Here is a 21,449-nt window from a genome sequence, read left to right as displayed (position 1 = left end):
GGGGGGGCTTGAGTTCCAAATCAGCCCAATAGAAACGCACCTGATTTAAAGACCATCATGTTACCCACTATTATGCCATTTTTGAAATGTCTTATTGTCACACATATTTTCGAGAAACTACCAAAACTATTAAGTTTTAGTCTTGAACCGGGCCTGGAAGTTTTACAACTCAGCTTCTTGTCTTCTTTTCCCAATCATGTCAACTTCCCCCGAGTTTTAACAATTTGTTATTAATCTCTTCTTGTCCTAAACAAGTCGACTTGCCGATTTCTCGTCTTCTCTTCTTATCTCGTCGTCTGGTTGGGTCTTACTTTTTTTGGAACAATCGAGCTGATTTTTTTTCTCGTTCGTTGTACTCTCTTGTTGTCGTGCATTTGGGAAAGAATTTTTTTTTAAATAGGGCAATATAAATTAATGGAGAAGGGAAGAAGAAGAAGAAGAAGAAAAAGAAGAAGAAAAAAAGGAGAAATACATCGTTTTCTTGTAATTCCCAAATTTAACAAATGGGAGGGGTGGTCCTTCATTTGCTCACTTTGTGTCCCAAGACAACCTGTTCTTTACTCATGCCTTAAGATTGAATCACCCGTTTAAAATTAATAGGACATCGCTTTTCATTTCGCTATTCATAATGCTATTCATTACTTTATAAAGATCCGCAAAAATCAAATCTTGTATGACCCTTCTTGCAATCAAAATATTTTAATGAAATTTCTGCTGTTTAATTGGATCTTAAATATTTTAAAATAACTATAATATACCTTAAATACCTTTTTAAAGGGCATGACAAAGGTGAAATGTGTCATTTACATTTACTTCTTTTTAGCCATCTCAATTTAAAAAAATGAATGAATAAAACATAATTTTATCGGATTAATCTTTTCATTATTTACCGTGAAAGCAAATCATCGCTATTTTTAGCAGGCCTTATCTCTTGATTAATAAGAATCAAACTTACTGATCTCGGTCGTAAATTAAAAAGAATTAATTTACTTGAAGACTTTTGGATGATTATGCACTTGCAGCTGCATCGATATTCTGTTTCTTCTCATAAACCCCTCTCATATTGGACGTTACAAGTCAATCGCGATCAATGGCAAGTATTTTGGTTTCAGAACAAATCAAAAGCCTCGCAATTATATTACTTGAACTGTAAGTAAAATACAAATAGATTCGATTCCATTTCCTAATTAGCAATTGATTGCAATGCATTGCAATCGATTGCAATTGTGTTTCTTGTAACACCCGTTCATCATCTTCTACTCATTGTACACGTTTATTTCTCTCCCCTTCACCTATATACCCCAGGTACGCTCTCTCTCCAGGACTCGCTAATATCAAATTTCATATGATCTTTTCCCATGAACAATGATGACTTTACACCTCCACACAATAAGCGGATGTGGATAAACTTCATGGTGCCCCTCTCCTAACCCCCTCCTTTCTCACATTCTCTCTTTTCTTTTCTTTACTGCTACGGATTCTCTTGTCTATCTTTTCCATTCAACTCCTTGAGTCGCGGCTGTATAATACTTTACAGAAGGTCTCTTGCCCCGTTCACTGTAAGCTTACCATACAAAATGGTGTCATGGAATTACAAAGTAGAATGAAAAAAAAATCAATACACATTACAAAAGAAATTCTTGTAGCATGATTCATCACATCCATGTCAGGAGACTCATGAGTTTATTATAAATAAGATATACTCTGGAATAATTAACTTGCATTAAAAAATAATTACATGTCAAGAGTTCATGAGAAACTCATATGGGGTACTTTGATTTCATAATGGATAACTAAAAGCAAAATATAAAAGAGGTTATGGTATTATCATTGTGTATTGATATTATTATCATTATTTCTCACCCAAAAGCTGGTACTTTAGACATTAAACAACTTCGGCGTATCACTGCCACATCGAAACTTTACAAGGAGTTTCAGCATAATATTGAATATCAACAGGTTCGAGACAAACGTTTATGGGTATTATATCTATTTTCACATATTGAATGATTTTTTTTGTATTCACCTAACATCACGATTGCTGGAACATTGTTTCCTCTTCCAAATAAGAGAGCAGGTTGATTGTTTGGATATGTTGGCAAAACCTTTTGAAAGACATTATTTCTGGCAAGTTCCCACAACACCTACAGGCATTGCGGACGATTAATTCTCAATGCTATACAACCCACCTAAATTTCAAACATTGCCCAATTACATGTTCGTTCCACTGATTTTTCACAATACAAGGTAAAAACATCGACTGAAAAGATCCAAACAATCTTTGTGTACACGTCTGCCCACAAGCACACAATAAGATATGATTATGCATATTATGACCGTCTGTATTTATCTCACAAGAACCCAACATCATGTCAAAGAAACGAAGGACTCTCGAGGGGGGGGGTTAAGCACCCCTCCTCCCCACCCCTCCCACTTCTCACCACTACCTACTTTGTCATCATTATCATAAACTTTTATAAGACCAATGGTTGGTTCACGTATTTCAATTCGACATTGGAACAATGTTAGCAAGGTTGTTTGTTTCTTTTTGTGGAATTTCTATCCGATTAAATGGTGCGTGCATCCGAAAAGAAAAGGCATTCCATGGACAGAATTTGATAAATCTCAGCAATGATCAGACCATGTAAAGCGAGTCTATAGTGGATAAATGTCAGCAAAGAGTTAAATGTAGTTTTCTCATCCCCTGATCCATGTGGATTATTTTCTTCCAGAAAACAATCAATTAGACAACACTTATACCCCCATGGCAACCGTCCCCAGGCTCCCAGGCTCATATTGGCCTACTCTATTTTGGAACAGAACATTATAAAGCCAATGGGTTTGGTTTGGATGAAGAGTTAATTGCATTTAGAGACCACTTTTTAAGTTGTCGATGTACTCTAGCTGCTTGAGCCTCCATTCTTCTATGCCACTTTAGTATCGAGACAGCCCCCCCCCCTCCGCCCGCGGGCAAAGTAAAGGTACATACATATTCGTCGGCGTTCATCCCAACCGTCGTATCGGGCAATTTTGGTCACCCCCAAAAATATATATTTTGAGATTTTGCAGAAATGAAAGTACAAGTCCTATTCTATTCATAACTAAACTTCTAGGCAGCAATTTATTTTAGTTTCTGAGATATGGGTCTTATTTCCTTTCAATTACTTTGAGATTGATAATTACAATTTTTTCACAATTTCAGGTATTAGGTAAGCCAAACTCCGAAAGTGTGTACTCTCGTCACAATCGTTTCTATCATTATTGAAAATCGGATCATAATGAGACATCAGATATAGAATAAAAAGATTGTTTGCTTAAATGATAATCATAATAACCAGCATCAATACTGCGCCAATGCAGGGAGGCAGACATGCGCACAAAAACTAAATAAATGAATTATTGCCATTTATCCTCCTCCAAAATTAAATCGACTAGAACAGTGATGTGTTCAATGAAATAATAACGAATTGCCATTATTTTGCAGGTTTACACAAAGATAGTGATACATTTTATGTTCAATCAAGTAGGTCGAATATTAAACAACCAAATCTTAAAAACTTCATACGGGTTCAGGCTAGCATAGACCAACTTTTGTCCATAATCAAATTAAAATCGTATTTTCTGCATTATACATTGTGTCTTTTTTAACGATTCAATGGCAAAATTCTTTCTATTTATCACAGAGTATAGTGACTCTTCTTTGAATTTACCGAATGAAAAAAAAAGGAATTCTCTTCAAAAAAATCTTCTTTAGCCCTTGACATCAAAGGTAAGAGACAAAACTAAATCATTTTCCTATATTTCGTTGTTCGTATGTCATGCATCAGTTACATCCTAAAGTTTCTCTCCTAAACTTTGAAGAGCAAAGAATTTAATTGCTGTCACGAACTTTGATGATAAATCAAACCATTCCCAATTGAACTATCCATGAACTATAAAACCTTAAAATTCATTATTAAGTCAGCAGTTCATCAGAGCATTTCATTTGTTTGAATATCAAAATATATTTTGTACTTTGGTCAGAATATATATCTATACGATAAAACTAAGTGTTAGACATAAACATGACACCGGCTTGTAAAGAAAGATGAATCCGATTTCGTCCAAATTTATAAACCTGATTCCAATATCCTTCACATAATTTGTATTTGACTCGAATCAAATCAGTCAAGATTATGACCATTATTAATTCAAGTTTTATTATGTAAATGTCTCTCCGTAATATGAATCACGTAGTCTTAGATAAAATATCTCAATCAGCGTATATCGATTATATCCTTACATTTCTAGGCATGATGTTTTTGTTTACAAGGTGAATTATGTCTTATCCTAATATTCTGGTTGTTTTATGATCATGAATATATAATATCGATTGCCAAGCAAATCAAACTTGTGATTTCAAGTGGCAAAAGTGGCATCTGGAATCCAATATTTACAAAATTGCTTAGTATAAAATTTACATCCGTCATTGCACACCGCGAATGGAAGCGAATCGCGTCACATGTCTTTAAAAAAAAAATTGAGGTCCGATGTAAAACGTTCTGGAAGACGCTGATCATACTAGACACTGCACACCTTTGGCAAGATGAATTTCACGTACACAGTTATGTCATTCATGTATATAAAGATGGAATGTAAGTCATCCACTCTAACGAGCTACATACACGTAAATCACCCGACGGCGACGACGACGATGACCTATGAAGATAAGGAGAAGACAAAACAGCGTTTGATGTTTTGTATTTCGTGTTAGATTCCCATTTAATAGGTTTGGTTTGCATGACAACTACACACTCTTCTCGACACTCCAACACCTCTGCAATACTCGTCAAAAGAATACTCTCTCGACGTCGAAGTAAAGTGGCAGCATCGGGAGAAACCAGAAGACACGCAACACAATGCCTGATGTCGGGTACTGCAAAGTGAACGCGAGCATCGCCGACTGCGACATGACGCTGGATCTCTCTTGGGACATCACTCACCCATGAAACGTCGACGTCGTCGTCACCTATCGTGAAAAACGCCTTCAACGCCGTTGAGATTAAATCAGTTTGGACTTCACGTAACAGAGATGACGCCCCATCTACAATCTGCAAAGTTAGACGAAGGCTTATAGAAGCTTCGTCAAAATGCGAGGCAATCCTGATGTACTTCATGGCTGACTCAATCGTCTCACCGTAGTCTTCCAAACTATTCCGGTATGTGTCGTCCTTCTTTCGAGTAAGAAACTGCCAGAGAGATCTCAATGGCCACGCCTTTGATGCAATTTTCCTATTAACATTTGCGACAAATCTACTCTTTCTGCTGTTGTTACTACTTAGACTGGTTGAAGATGAAGTCGATTTGTTCGGTTTTCTCTTGATGGTACTGCGTCTTATCGTGTTGAGGTGCTCTGTTTCGCAGTAAGCAAACGAGGAGGTAAAATCCTCATTCGACATCAATTCAAAGGAATGGTTTGCTGGAAGATGACCATTAGTGCTCAAATGAACAGGGGCTTCCTTCATAGAATAATCAGTAAGCACTTCCTCTACCTGTTCCTCATCGCATTCACTGAACTCTCCTCCGCTGTCGTACTCCTCATCGTGACGATCCATGTCGTCCTTGAAGCCAAGGTCCCATCTAATCTTGTGTTTTTTACAACCAGCACTACATATCGGCACCTCCTCTTTGGTATAAGACAAACCATCATCACTGTAAGAGAAGAAAGTTACTTCACCTTTGTCGATGTCATCAGTGTCAATGATACAACAGTTCCCATGGGAGTTGTTAGGTATCTCGTAAAACCCAAGATTATCCAAATTCCTCCGTTTCGTATTCGAGCTCATCTTTAAGGGACTTGGTTTTAACGTCTTCAGGAGTCTCAGAGATTTTCTTTTGACACTGCATCTGAAGCTGTGTCGGGAGGTAGGCTCTATTTTGTTCTTCGTTGGCTGCAATGTTCCATAATGTGTTGCGCTGTTGTTGTTCTTTGGAACGCTATCAGACCCAGTTGTAGAAGAGTCCCCTGACGAATGGCGTCCTGTACGAGAAGGCAGCGTGTAGAATTTGCAATCCCTTTGGATCACACCTATGTCATCAGATCTCATCGATTCAGTCCTCCCGTCTTCCGTTGGCCATTGTATGGCTGCCATTGAGCTGTGGGCATGATAAAAAAGGAGGAGAAAGTATTATACAGGACTGAATATAAATCAATACCTCTTACAGAGTATCGAGAGTTACAGTCGTATACCTTCTGGTGGTATAATCTTTTCAAACAAACCAAGTCTTTTTTACCTTGTCGTTGGGCAACCTCGGCTCCTGGTCATTTTTATATCACATTAATGATCCTACATCCTTCTCAAAAGCTGCCTTGCCATGTTACCTTATCTACATGACCCCATCCGTCTCTTCTGATCGACTTACACAAAATGAGTTGAGCCTTTGCCCGCAACAATACAACTGACGAACAAAAGGGATCGCTTTTGGGGGTAGCCCAGATCCGATAGTATAATAGTTGAAAAGCAAGCTCCTTGATTTGTACATGCATAAATGGTTTTGCTGAATTTTGTTTTTCTTTTCGATTGGCGGTCGCATGTTCAGTGCAGGAATCTGAATAAATTACAAAGGTATGTGTCTTCACCAGGGTCTCCACAAATCAAAATATAGTTCTGATTACTATAAGAACCCAATCTAATCCGATTGACAAGACCAAGGAAGTTTATCTCCTACAAGACAAATTGTCATTATTAGTAATCTTTGAGTTTTATCGTGTACACAAATTTGTTATTCGTTGTAACTGTTGTGTCGCTTACATCCTGTAACTTGCTGACATTGTTAGATTATATATTCTAATGGTAAAAGCTTTGTTATAGTGGGCAAAATGAGAATTAATAAACAGTGGCAAGGTGACCACTTTTTCAGTTGAATTAAGGGATATATAGAGTTGACCCATATATATATACAGTGGCGTAACTCCGGGGGGGGGGCATGGGGGGCACGTGCCCCCCCAATCGGCTGGCCAAAAAAAAAAAAAACGGGGAAAAGGAGAAAAAGAGGGAAAAAGGAAGAGAAACGTAGTGGGGGAAAGAAGAAATTGTTGTTTATCATAGTGTTATATTATGTTATATAACATAAGAAGCATTTTTTCACAACTTTATGAAACATTATTTGCTTAATTGTATCTTCATTGTTCCTGGTGCTCACATAGACTTTTTAACGAGATATATAAAACTGCTGTACTAAAGCCTCCCGTTTTCAAATCAATATACAACAAAATAATATATTTCCTCGCAATTAGAGTTATTATTGTTTTAAGTAGTAATATATTCTTCTTTTTTATGACTACTGAAAGTTATTGCCCTATTTTAAGGTCTTAATATAAAACATTTCCTGTCCGTGCTAACGTTCGCATTAGTGGATTGGTGAGATTTCTGCTCTTCATGAACTCCTAAAATCAGTCCTTAAAATGTCAATTTTTCTGATCTGAATATCAAAAAATTTTAGCTCGCGCTTCGCGCTCGCAGTATTTCATTAGTGAGATGCTTATGATAATCATGATTACAATGACTTCAAAAAGTGCTCCATGTGTTTAGATGTAATTCTAACAAAATCAGCAAGCGCTTGGCACTTGCATTAGATTACTATGGTGAGATATGTAGACTTAATGGATTCGTAACTACAGTGCGTATCAAAAAAAGTTTACACTTTGAAAAAGCCCTGGGAATTAAAAAGTATACAACATGTTGGTATTTTTTTCACATATAATTATGGGTTTGGGTCTCATCTATCCAATGAAAGTAAAATTTTTGACAGAATGTTACACTTGAGTGAGCACTGTCCATTTTTGTGAAGCTCGCAGAAATCTGTTTGCGCAGAAATGCTTGTTTTCACGCTGTGTCAAGGGGAAAGGGCGAAATCAAACTTACCCTGCAACACATTTCTCAAATATTTCCCTTGCACTATTAGTCAATTGAAATAAAACAGATACATTCAAGCATTTTGTAACAATTTTGCCGCCCAAATTTTAAATTTCAACAATTAGTAAGCACAACCTTTACCCTTTTTGTGCCAGCTGGATCTCAGGACATAACTGAATCTGAACAAAAGTTTATAAATCAGACATCTTCAGCATTTTTCACTAAGTTTTTATCATTTAAAGTTGGTTTACATTTCATTTTTTCATTTAATACTTGTTTCTCCATACTTTTCCCAAGCTTTGCAATGATTACCAAAATGAAAATCAAGCCTAAGCCATTTCATAAAAATCACAGCTCAGTGTAAAGCAAATATCGTCACGATGGACTCGGTGTGTGGGGGAGTGGGGTGGGGCGCAATGCACTCTTCGAAGTGTTTTGGGTAAGGAAACAAGTTTAAAAAGGTAAAAGATATCTTCGAATCAATTTTACTAGCTAATTTCCACGTGTCCTTCATGATTAAGGTCTACTTTTATTCGCATATTTATTTCAAAGTTCTGCGCAAATCATTTTTCACCAACTTTTCAAAAGTAGGTGGTGCTCACTAAAGCGGAAATATTGTTCGACAGTTATATCGTCATTTGCTTAAATGGATCTGTACCAATGCTAAAATGTGGAAAAATCGTCATGATATTATAAATATATAATTTTACAGGATTTTTTCTAAGTGTAAACTTTTTTTGATACGCACTGTATAGTCCTTAAAATATCCATGTTTGGGGTCAATATATACAAAAATTTCAGCTCGCGCTTCTCGCTCGCATCATTTGGTTAGTCAAATACGTAGGGTCTTAGAGAATTCCTACAAACAACCCTTAGAATGCCCCTCTTCAGGTCTATATTTCCCAAATTTTCAGCTCGCGCTTTCGCTGGCAGTATTTGATTAGTAAGATACGTATGATAATCATGATTACATGACTACAAAAGGTGCTTCATGACTGTGTTTAGATGTAATTCTAACAAAATCAGCAAAGGATGGCACTATAGCATTAGATGACTATGGTGAGATATTTATACTCTTAATGGATTCTAAAATATAATCCTTAAAATTTCCTTGTTGAGGGTCAGTATATACAAAAAATTTTGCTCGCGCTTCGCGCTCGCATTGTTTGTTTAACGAGACAGTTAAGTATCATGATTACAAAACAATTCGCTTATAATGTCAATTTTTAGCCCTCAATATCAAAAATTTTCAGCTCGCGCTTGCATTATTTAATCAGTGAGATACATATCCGTTTGATGGCACTGCATGTCCTTAAAATATCTCTATTAGGTCAGTATACCTGACAACTGAGCGCGCTTCGCGCGCTCCCTAAGTGACCCGAAATTTTTGCTGGTGCCCCCCCAATGCCGTGACCGACGGTACGCCACTGTATATATATATATATATTAATGTCTCGAAAATACAAAATTTAGCATTAAAGCGTTCAAAAAGGAAACAATGTGAATGGCACTATAGCAGATGGAGGGGCTTAGGACCATGGACTCCCAACATTTTCACGACTATGAAAAAACAAATAGGAAAGGAAGGAAAGGAAAAGGAAAGAAACTAAGGAAGAAAGGACGAAGTATCTTTTTCTAAACATTATGTCAAAATCTATAAACAAAAATTATATTTTTTGTAATAAATTCACAATTTTGATTTTTGAAGTTTTACCCCATATGCCATGTGTTCCTCCTCGAATTTGTTTGGCTCATTATTTGCCTAAAAATGGCAGGGTGCTAATTTGCACACGAACTCGACCTAAATTCTATCGGCAGTTGATTCTTCAAAGATTCTCCATCCACTAATGAATGAGAAGACACAGAATAGCAAGAGGGCTGTGATTTATAAGAGGCTATTGTGTGTCTCACAGGGCCTCTGGCAAATCGCCTATTGTCATACAAAGATTGATGATTATAATGACGAGCATTCAATGTCGATATAATGTCCGAACTTTGAACAACCTCAATCTTTACTTGTCAACAAACAGACCGTAAACATTGTAAACAAGGATATACAATTATTCCTTGAACTACATGCAGACAGCAGACGACACAGGCCAATTAATTAAGGCCAAGGTCAAGCAATGTTTATTTAGACCCGGAAGCAAAATGAACTGGTTAATTAAACATCAACATCATTGGGAATATCAGATATAAACACAATTACGGGCACATTAAAGGGGAAGCTCACCCTCACAAAAAGTGTAAAAATATAGCAGAAATAATAATAATAATAGAAATATTGAAGGTTTTAGGAGAGTCCATCAAAGAATGCATGAAAAAGTTATTAGAATGTTAATTTATTTGAGTTTTGACGTCACATGCGAGCAGCTTTCTTACATTATCGTATGGTAAAAAATCATTAATATAATTTCCTCAAAAAATTGAAAACGGTTTTTATTGTACTTTCCAGTAGGTATAAATACACAAATTCATTTCGAACCCGCTCCTTGAAAGAAGAAATAAAAAAAACCCATCACGAACCATTCAAAAATGAAATTTATGCATTTATTATTATAAAACATATGGGCAGCTACTCGTTTATGACGTCACAAATCAAAAGCTTGAAATTCTCGCAACTTGTTAACTTTGGCACAAAGGATTTTCCTCAAATTTTCATTATTCTTTATTACTCTTCACCAGGGTGAACTTCCCCTTAACATTGAAATATTTGAAAAAGATGAGAAAAACTTAAGAAAAAAGAGTTAACGAGAAAAAAGCTGGAAAAGAGCAAAGAAAAAGAAGAACTTGAAGAAGAAGAACTTGAAGAAGAAGAAGAAGAACTTGAAGAAGATAAGAAAGAAGAAGAAGAAGAAGACGAAGAAAAAGAAAATAAGAATAGGAGGAGGAGGAAGAAGAATAAGAAACGTGAAAAAAAAGAAGGAAGAAAGAAAAAATATTATATTGATTTACATTGTAAGAAAGAAGAATAACAACAAAGAAAACGAAGAAGAGATAGATCTATCGAGTTGGGGCTCATAATTATAAAGACTCATGTATACCACAGAAGATCTCGTTCAAGGTCATTCATGAGGCTGACGGTGAGAGAATGTCAAGACATTGTTCCCTACTCGAGTCTACTCTGTTGCTGGTAGAAACAGGATGCACGTCGTAAAGAACGAACATAGCAACAAAGAACCCCATAAAGCCAAGGGTCACAGTTTTGTGCAATCTGATATCAGTTTCTTCTCGATCATGGTTGATTCAAGTTCACGGGTGGTAAACCACTGTGTTGAATGATCTCATGGAAACAATTAGGCCTAGGCCCTATTGAATTAGACCGTTCTGTTTTTTTTTTTGTAATGGATGATTGAATTAGAATTATTATAAGGAGGAGTGACCACATTTATTTTTATAAGATGGAGATGCCTAAACTTTTAAACATCCACAGAGGTCTATCTACCACCACTCACAAAATATTGCCACTCAGTTGTTGTGCATTTGTTCGGAACTTCGTACAATCAATTTGAACAGCCATTTGGAAAAGTTAACAAGAAAAGTTATACTAGGCCTATTAATTTTAGTACAAAGTGTATGCCAGTCTTATAAAGAACAAAATTGAAGATGACACTTACAACAATTTTCAATTATTTTTTGCGTAATCAAACTAAAGTAAAAGAAGGCGCAGAAGCTAGGCGTCAACATTTTTAACTGACACACCACCCCCATCCTACATGATTGTAAATTATGATTTAATATTTTTTTTGCCATTGGGCCTAGTTTCTCTCACAACTCTTAGTCCCTTGTTTTCAGATAGGAGGAGGGAGAGGGGGAACTATAGCAAGCAAAGGATCATAAAAAAATGTAGGCCTAGAGAGAATGAATGCCAGCAAATTCGAGCCTACTTACCTCTTCTTTTCATACTCTCAACGTTACTGTACCAGAAAAGTATTAAATCTTATCCCGTATCTACATTCTCCACACAGTAATATTGCAAAGACTTTCAACAAGAAATATCAACATGCACTAAGTAGATGTCTAGGGTAGAACCAAGGGGAGAGTTGGTTACTCCTGCCTATTTCTTTCAAAGTTAAATCTGATTTAAATAAAACACAGCGAGCATGAGAAGCGCGATAAAGCTCCAATCTAGATGCGCGCTTATTATAATGTTACAAACGCTAGATGGCGCTAAAGTTGCTAATTGGGGGTATGTCTGCTGCTGCTCTTATAAACAACTCCGGACTGAGTAAAAATGCGTAAATTAACTCAGTTTTTCATATTATGGAAAATTTTATATCTTTTTTTGCTCGGATGTTGTTTGAAAGCAGAGGGTGATTCAAATGATAAGCAGAGGTAATGTATTTTGATGAATATTCTATTGTTTGGATACATATAAGGAACTAAGGAAAGATTCCCGTTGAAAGTTGGTTGTGTATGGTATCTGTGTGTGTGTATGACAATTGTTATGAAACCGGTAGGCTTTTCCGGTCACGGTTTTTGGACGGTGTGTGCAGTGGTAGGTCCATGGTTAACCCAAGCCAGGGAGCCCAGGGGCTTACCGTGTATTTGACCATACTCACGGGACTAGCGTGATTTATGGTCTAAATATTTCTCCAAATGTCAAAATGAATTTTGAAAAGAGAAATTAGGACTATGCACTTACCATGATTGTATGGATGAAGGTCTAACGAGTGGCAGTTTTACGTTTTCCTGACATCTGGGGCCCTGGCCTGGGCACAGACTGGAACCTCAAAAAATGAAAAGTTCTCTCCTACCCCTGTCTCGATCGGCCATTTTTGTTATGAATTGTAACAAAATGGCCGATCGAAACGTGGGTAGAAGCACTCATTCAATGAACAAGGTTATAATATAACCACTCATTCAATGAACAAGGTTATAATATAACCTTGTTCTCAGTTATATCTCCATGTGTGACAAAATAAGGGTGGCAATGTTTGGCTTATTTTCTCTTTTTCTTTGGGGCAAATGCTTGATTTTTTTACACTGACAGTTTCCATTAGACCTGTTAATTCATACTGCTTGGCTCTTATTCAAATTTGATTCTTTATATCATTTTTCTTAATTAAAAATAGAGATCAAAAAATGAAAATTTTCTTGCCATATTACTTTCCACCAATAGAGGGCGTACACAAAAATATGCCCAAAATTCAAGTTTTTGAGCGCTCTGGTGAATACAAAAATTATTCCCACATTACTAATGATAAATAAATTAAAACTGTATGGAAATTAGTAATTTTGGTCACAAAAGTGATATTTTAATGATTTTTTAAAGTGTGTGCTCTATACAGCATTGGCATACCATAGTCCTACCTGTAGATTCTCCACAGGCCAGATGGTAGCAGTGAACAAGTGAATATAACCTTGTTCTCAATTATATCTCCATGTGTGGCAAAATAAGGGTGGCAATGTTTGGCTTATTTTTTCTTTGGGGCAAATGCTTGATTTTTTTACACTGACAGTTTTCATTACACCTATTATTCATACTACTTGGCTCTTATTTCAATTTGATTCTTTAAATCATATTTTTCTTAATTAAAAATAGAGATCAAAAAATGAAAATTTTCTTGCCATATTACTTTCCACCAATAGAGGGCGTACACAAAAATATGCCAAAATTCAAGTTTTTGAGCGCTCTGGTGAATACAAAATTATTCCCAAGTTACTAATGTCAAATAAATTGCAACTGTATGAAAATTAGTAATTTTGGTCACAAAAGTGATATTTTAATGATTTTTAGAAATGTGTGCTCTGTACAACATTGGCATACCATAGTCCTACCTGTAGATTCACCACAGGCAGGGTGGTAGCAGTGAACAAGTGATGTCACTGTCATTTCTAATCTTGGCATTTGGTATGCACTTACATGTAGCAGAAGATCACAAGAGCAGAAAATTTGCCAGAGGGAACTAATTAGGGCTCCATGAAATATCTGACCAATCAGAGCACGCTCCCAGTTTCATCACTCTGTTTATTTACTACTCTGAATTGAGCGCGCCCTCTGCGGCTGGTACATCGGCGACAGGTTCTGGGATTTTTCTTCCTGTGACCATGTTTCTCCCCTTTTTCCTGACCCCTATTTCCATCAGATCGAGGATGGTGAGCACCCTTATTTTCATTACTTCGAGGAGTGTTCTATCCGCGGACGTTCCATGAAATTGACCCCTTTTCCCGCGATTTTGGTAACAGTCATGCGGTCCCCAAGTCACATTGAGTGACCCCACCGGGCAGACAACCAGATGATGGAATGTACTTCATCATTATCATCAGGAGAACCTTCTGGTCTATTATTGTACTATTGAGGTTTGCCGTGGAATGGCATGTGCAATAACAGGGTGAACACCCAACCCTTTGGTGAATAGTATTTTTGGTTTTAATGAACATATGTTGTAACTCTCCTATACAAGGGACCTAAATTTGCAAAGATTCTTTCCGATGGATGCAGTGTTTTTAAACTGTTTTTTCCACATTTTACAAAAGCATGCTAGCACAAATACACGAGCATCAGTTGTTGCTTTTTAGATGGGTTTTGGCATGAGCGTGACTCTAACCCCGCACAGTGGGATCTACGATATTATCCGTAACAGGCATTCTAAGTTTCTCACTGACAGAGCTATGTCACCTGGTACATCCTAAATGAGGATTCAAGGGCAGGCCACATCCACTAGGACACTCTAGTCTATACACTTACTTTGTGCAGATGTCCCAGATTTGTACATTTTATTAAAACAGGGATTTTATACATTTTTGGCATTTTTGAAATTCTATTCCTGTGCCGCACCTACCTACGAAGAACACAGTCCATGTAGAATGCGTGCACTCAGCTAGAGTGAAGTTAAAAAAGGTTTTTCTGTGTCCATGGGTCTCACTCTTTCAATGACTGGTCTTGGGTGGGCGAACAATGGATTTTGAAGTTCATTAATGATTAATGATTTTACTGCAGTAGTATATGTACCTTCGCTTCTTAAATAAATACAGAATATAAAATCAAACTCAATGTATCAAACCATGCATTGTGTTCAACCCAAACATCAAATTTGAAATATATTTACCAAACAATTAAGGAATACAGTACCTATCTTGATGCATAGGGCTAATATTATAAATACTGAAAATAGATATTGTATGTACCAAATTTTGTTTTTAAACAGCATTTTTCAAGTACATTTTTATGAACTGACTCTGTATATTCTTTGTTCTAGCTGTCACTTTGATGTTGACATACTACAAAGTCATCATGTTGGCAATAGTCCCATCATTAGTTCACCGTTGGTAGCAGACATTGATGCTGATGGCACTCTTGATATCATTTCAACAACATTTGATGGGACTATTGATGTTGTCGACGGGGAGAACATGAAACCACATTCCAGATCACAGTGGCCTTATCACTTCCCAAACAGCACAGTACACTCAAGCCCCATGTTGGTATGTATTGGTATTTGTTTACTGTTGAATTCAGGGTTGACTAGACAATGTTATGTTACTGTAAAGGTGTTTATTCTTCATAATTGTAAGCAATGCCACAGGAGGTATTCATCTGAATTTGTTAGATTCCATTATGAATGTGTTCAAAGTTCAGATATTTGCTGCACATGACAAAGTGCAACAAATACTTTTATGTGAGAACACATGAATGATAAATTAGACTATTCAAGACTTTGGCACATGCACCCAACAGATTGTTGCCACTGTGTGCCATACCAGTTTGATGTTTCAATGTAAAAAAGGAAAGACTTGTCACATATGAGAGATGAATTTCATGACAAAAGCTCTACCCTTCTAGCGTATATGTTTCATCTACCAAATAATCTTGAATGAAGTAGGTATGTATGTGTAGATATTTTAGATTTGTTCTAAGTTCCATTTTAGTCACATGTACATTCTACTTTATATAGACTCTCCAAAAAGAAAAAAAAAAAGCCTGGTGGCATAGACTACAATCAGATCGGATGTGCGCGTCAATCCATGTAACCCAACTCAATTTCTGCACCAGCACCTTGATGTTATTTACATGTATTTCCTTTTAATGTCTAAACTTTCATGGTTTTCAAGATATATACAGTATATATATACATAACATACATTTAAATTATGGAATTAATGTCCTTCTCTGTTTTATTTAGTATGATGTCGATAGTGATGGCGTGCCAGAAGTTGTAGTGTTTACTACTGATGGAGAGATTAACTACTTTAAGATAGATGGGACGTTTCTTCCAGACAAAACAGTGCAGGTACATCCTTAGTTATACTTTAAGTTTGAAAAAAAAGAAGAAAAAAGAGTTTGAGTTTCAATTTTTATGAAACCCCAAAATATAAATTGGAAATTTGAACTGATTTTCAAGTTTCAAACATTCGACCAAACAGAAGTATGCAGTTGGGACTTTAATTGTAGTTGTTTGAGCAATAGGCCCCTGATCATATATTTCATAAGCAATGAATGATTTCCCCCTCCCTATTACAAAACAGCCCCTACAAGTAAACATATGTTGCAAAAGCCCTCGTAAAATTCTATAAGCTTCATCACAAAATATAATTTCTGACATAAAAGTTTTTAAAGTGCTTTGTGCAGAATATCTTCATTTCTCCTCTTGGTTTGCTCTAGGTATTCTGCAGTACAATTTAAGTTGGCATCTTATTGCAAACTTATTTCAAAGTGCCCTTTTAAAACTAATGGAGTAATCAGTATTGATAGTCAATAAATCTCATAATTTAATAACATAACAAGTCATTTTTTCTTTTTTCTGACCAAAATTATAGATGTTTTTTGTATTGTAGAGAAGAAAAATAGACATTTGAATTAGCTATTACTTGATGAAATCATAGCCATTTCTCTAAGGGAAATGTGACTTTAAACAAATTATGGTTATATTATACTTATCTGAATTGCAATATTCATTTCATTTTCGATCGCCTGTATGTTACCTTGAATAGAACCTCAACCTATTTTACCTACTGCCCTCATGCTGTGTTTCCTCTGTAGTGTTTCACTCTAGTGATTCCTGAAAGAAATACATCAAATAGGATCTCAATCCCTTTTCCTTCCTTCTGTGAATTTAACCAAATTGATTTATAAATGGCATGGTTTCAAAAGTTCATTAAAGTGATATTACAACTGTGGGAAAGGTGAAAAGAGTAATTTTTTTAACTTTCAAATTATTTTGATGACATTTAGTGTGGATATCATAGAACATCATCCACTTCAAAGGATGACTCTTATTACATGGTCTCACATTCAACGTTTGGGCTATTATATGTGTAGTACCATTATACCATGCATTAATAGTAAATGTGTAGTGTGTATGACTTGCAGGATAGTGGTGAAATGATAAACTTGCAGGAAACATCAATATTAAGAAACAGCCTTCTCCAGTAACTTAGAGACAGATTATTTTCAAATTCAAATAACTAGAACTAATAATGTTATATTGAAAACACCAAATGCTGTTCGGTATTTGAAGGACAAAGAAAGGTAGATAGTTGAGATAACAATTAATAGAAAATAAGATGGGCAAAAGTAGGGGTTCATTATGAAATATTGAGCATTATCCGAGTACAAGATCATTATAAGGTGTGTTTGGTACTTTTCTGTCTTGTAGATTCAGCAAGATATAGGTCTAATGAAATTTACTTTGGCTTTAATGGTAATGAAACAAGGGGATTAATCAGGGGTGGGGGGGGGGTACTAAGCATAAATGTATGATATGTATGTGTCATGGTTGAGACCCCCATTTTTAGCCTAGATTTCTTTTCCAGAGCATCACCAATACAGAAAGCCATAGAAATTCCTATTTTTTCCCATTCCGGAGACCCTCAAATTTGTGAATTCCCATTCCAGTGTGTGTGCCCGTCATGAACTACTCAGCTGTTCTGAGCGGTGAGCTTGATTGGGGCAGAGTCTTATATGCAGGGCTGCGGAAGCTTTCTGCAGGCAAAGGCCCAGATTGAAACTTTGATCAACAAGTGTGTCTTCAAGCAAAGACAAGCATACCAGTATATAAAACTTGGTGTTTCAATTTAGGAGGCCTTCAGTGCAAAAGGCATGAGTAGGCTGCACATTCAGACCCTTAACTCGAGTGAAGGGTTTGTACAGCAGACCAGCCAAAGCTCTCCTTGATTACATCCAAAAGAATTAAAAAGCTGAGTAAACACTGTTTACTTCCGTTTGATATCTTGTACTTCCTGAAAACATAGATCTATCTTTGTGTGTTACAACCAGATGAATCTTAAAGCTGTGGTACATGTACCTAACAACTGTTATAACTGATTGCAGAGATCCACACTAACCTGTTTTTTTCTACTTGGCCGACCTCTTCATGTTGGACAAGTAGATACCCATTTTTGTCTCACCTGCATACATGCAGCAAAGTGAGACTATAGGCGCCGCTTTTGATGGTGGCGGCGGCGTCAACATCAAATCTTAACCTGAGGTTAAGTTTTTGAAATGATGTCATAACTTAGAAAGTATATGGGCCTAGTTCATGAAACTTGGCCATAGGTTAATCAAGTATTACTGAAGATCCTATTAGAGTTTCATGTCACATGACCAAGGTCAAAGGTCATTTAGGGTCAATGAACTTAGACCATGTTGGGGGAATCAACATTAAAATCTTAACCTGAGGTTAAGTTTTTGAAATGTCATCATAACTTAGAAAATATATGGACCTAGTTCATGAAACTTGGACATAAGGTTAATCAAGTATCACCAAACATCCTGCATGAGTTTCACGTCACATGACCTAGGTCAAACTAAAGGTCATTTAGGGTCAATGAACTTTGGCCGATTTGGGGGTATCTGTTGAATTACAATCAAAACTTTAAAAGTTTTTGGAACTGATTCAAGAAACTTGGACATAATAGTAATCAAGTATCACTGAACATCCTGTGCAAGTTTCAGGTCACTTGATCAAGGTCAAAGGTCATTTAGAGTCAATGAACTTTGGCCGAATTGGGGGTATTTGTTGAATTACCATCATAACTTTGAAAGTATGTTGGTCTAGTTCATAAAACTTGGACATAAGAGTAATCATGTATTACTGAACTTCCTGTGCGCATTTTAGGTCACATGACCAAGGTCAAAGGTCAATGAACTTTGGCCATAATGGGGGTATTTGTTGAATTACCATCATAACTTTGAAAGTATGTTGGTCTAGTTCAGGTCACATGACCAGGGTCAAAGGTCAATGAACTTTGGCCATAATGGGGGTATCTGTTGAATTACCATCATAACTTTGCAAGTTTATTGATCTGACTTTTGAAACTTGGACATAAGAGTAATCAAGTATCACTGGATATCCTGTGCAAGTTTCAGGTCACATGATCAAGGTCAAAGGTCATGTAAGATCAATGAACTTTGGCCGCATTGGGGGTATTTGTAGAATTTCATCCTCACTGTAAGTGTATTGGTCTAATTCATAAAACGTGGAAATAAGAGTAACCAAGTATCACTGAACATATTGTGTGAGTAATAGTAGTTTTCAAAGTCAGCACTGCTGCTATGTTGAATCGCGTGATGCAGGTGAGACAGCCAGAGGCATTCCACTTGTTAAGACACCAGAGCCATTTTTGTGTCGCCTGCGAAGCAAAGTGAGACTATAGGCGCCGCTTTTCCGATGGCGGCGGCGGCGTCAACATCAAATCTTAACCTGAGGTTAAGTTTTTGAAATGACGTCATAACTTAGAAAGTATATGGACCTAGTTAATAAAACTTGGCCATAAGGTTAATCAAGTATTACTGAACATCCTATTAGAGTTTCATGTCACATGACCAAGGTCAAAGGTCATTTAGGGTCAATGAACTTAGACCATGTTGGAGGAATCAACATCGAAATCTTAACCTGAGGTTAAGTTTTTGAAATGTCATCATAACTTAGAAAATATATGGACCTAGTTCATGAAACTTGGACATAAGGTTAATCAAGTATCACTGAACATCCTGCATGAGTTTCACGTCACATGACCAAGGTCAAAGGTCATTTAGGGTCAATGAACTTTGGCTGAATTGGGGATATCTGTTGAATTCCCATCATAACTTTGAAAGTTTATGGATCTGATTCATGAAACTTGGACATAATAGTAATCAAGCATCACTGAAAATTTTGTGCAAGTTTCAGGTCTCATGATTAAGGTCAAAGGTCATTTAGGGTCAATGAACTTTGGCCGAATCGGGGGTATCTGTTGAATTACCATCATAACTTTGAAAGTTTATTGGTCTAGTTCATTAAACTTGGACATTAGAGTAATCAAGTATCACTGAACATCCTGTGGGCATTTCAGGTCACATGACCAAGGTCAAAGGTCAATGAACTTTGGCCGAATTGGGTGTATCTGTTGAATTACCATCATAACTTTGAAAGTTTATGGATCTGATTCATGAAACTTGTACATAAGAGTAATCAAGTATCACTGAACATCCTGTTCGAGTTTAAGGTCACATGATCAAGGTCAAAGGTCATGTAAGGTCAATGAACTTTGGCCATGTTGGGTTTTTTGTTGAATAACCATCATATCTAGTTTATTGGTCTAGTTCATAAAAAGTGGACATAAGAGTAACCATGTATCACTGAACATCTTGTGCGAGTTAGAGTAGTATTCAACGTCAGCACTGCTGCTACATTGAACCGCGTGATGCAGGTGAGATGGCCAGAGGCATTCCACTTGTTAGAATTTACAAATCAGGAGAAAATATCATTTGTATCAGTTTGAGATATTTTTTTACTAGTCTGACAAGAAAAGTAAATCTGGCTATTTCTGAAAAGTTACTGGCCCGACAGTAATTTTAATATTGATTATATTCTCCCTGTATTCCTGTATTAAGTAATAGTTTCTGACAGTCCCCCCCCTCCCCCCCCCGGTTACCATCAAGTTTGCCTTATTCCTTGAATGCTAAAATACAAATAACAAGTACTCTGTACATTAAAGCCTTGTAATTGGCTCTTTAAAACAAGTTCAATACGATGTTAGTTGCCTTAGCAATCTAATCTTACTCAACGTGAGTGAACGTAACACCTGAGCTAGCCAGCTTGGCCTTGATGAAGGAGGTTGGATACATCTCTTGGGAACTGTAAGAAGTTTGTAGCTACGCCTCCTTCCAATGATTCACATGCAATGATTGAAATGAGAACTGAATTGCCACTCCCACTGATAGAAATACACTGTTATACTAGTAACTTGTACATGGCCTTACACCATGAAGGCAATGGCCTCCTGCCAGAATTACACTTCAAATGATATTAGGGGGATTAAAAAGGTATAGATTTTTTTTCATCTCTGTCCAACAGTTGTTAGAACTGTGCATTTGTAAATGGGCAAGAGTAATTTCTGTAAGCCATCTCTCATTGACATCACAAAAACATAACATGGCTGGCATAAAGGGTATCTTGCTCATGTTAACAGGAATCCCAACAGAAATTATGATAATGTTCATAATTTTAAAACATGAATAACCTCATCAAAGACATTACGTTGTCTTGCATTTCCAAAAAGTGTTTAAAGAAATGTTTGGATTGTCAGTACAATCTATTCTTGTTTCACTGTAAAAACGCTGTCAAAAAT

General features: G+C 36.5%; 2 protein-coding genes across 3 annotated transcripts in view; one reads left to right on the top strand and one right to left on the bottom strand.

Moving 5' to 3' along the window:
- Positions 1 to 1,637: 1,637 nt before the first annotated feature.
- On the bottom strand, positions 1,638 to 11,993 carry LOC121419216. Of its 2 annotated transcripts, none has more exons than XM_041613575.1 (2): positions 11,787 to 11,993; positions 1,638 to 6,135 (listed from the first exon to the last, which is right to left on the bottom strand). In XM_041613575.1, exon 2 carries the CDS (start codon positions 6,129 to 6,131, stop codon positions 4,614 to 4,616), a length of 1,518 nt encoding a protein of 505 aa, XP_041469509.1. In that variant the 5' UTR covers positions 6,132 to 6,135; positions 11,787 to 11,993; the 3' UTR covers positions 1,638 to 4,613. The 2 variants fall into 2 exon arrangements, with proteins under 2 accessions (XP_041469509.1, XP_041469508.1); XM_041613574.1 differs by lacking the exon at positions 11,787 to 11,993 and adding an exon at positions 6,274 to 6,475.
- A 367-nt stretch (positions 11,994 to 12,360) lies between these two features.
- The window catches only part of LOC121419217 (protein DEFECTIVE IN EXINE FORMATION 1-like), a 40,557-nt gene continuing 31,468 nt past the window's right edge, over positions 12,361 to 21,449 (top strand). The window contains exons 1-3 of the mRNA XM_041613576.1: positions 12,361 to 12,393; positions 15,098 to 15,323; positions 16,022 to 16,129. Coding sequence (XP_041469510.1) covers positions 15,252 to 15,323; positions 16,022 to 16,129 — 180 coding nt within the window. The 5' untranslated portion in view covers positions 12,361 to 12,393; positions 15,098 to 15,251. The remainder of the gene's footprint in view (positions 12,394 to 15,097; positions 15,324 to 16,021; positions 16,130 to 21,449) is intronic.

The sequence above is a fragment of the Lytechinus variegatus genome, chromosome 7 (genome assembly GCF_018143015.1).
Source record: "Lytechinus variegatus isolate NC3 chromosome 7, Lvar_3.0, whole genome shotgun sequence".
Taxonomy (NCBI): Eukaryota; Metazoa; Echinodermata; class Echinoidea; order Temnopleuroida; family Toxopneustidae; genus Lytechinus; species Lytechinus variegatus.
Note: the sequence above shows the minus strand (reverse complement) of the source record. Positions and strands in the feature narration are given on the sequence as shown.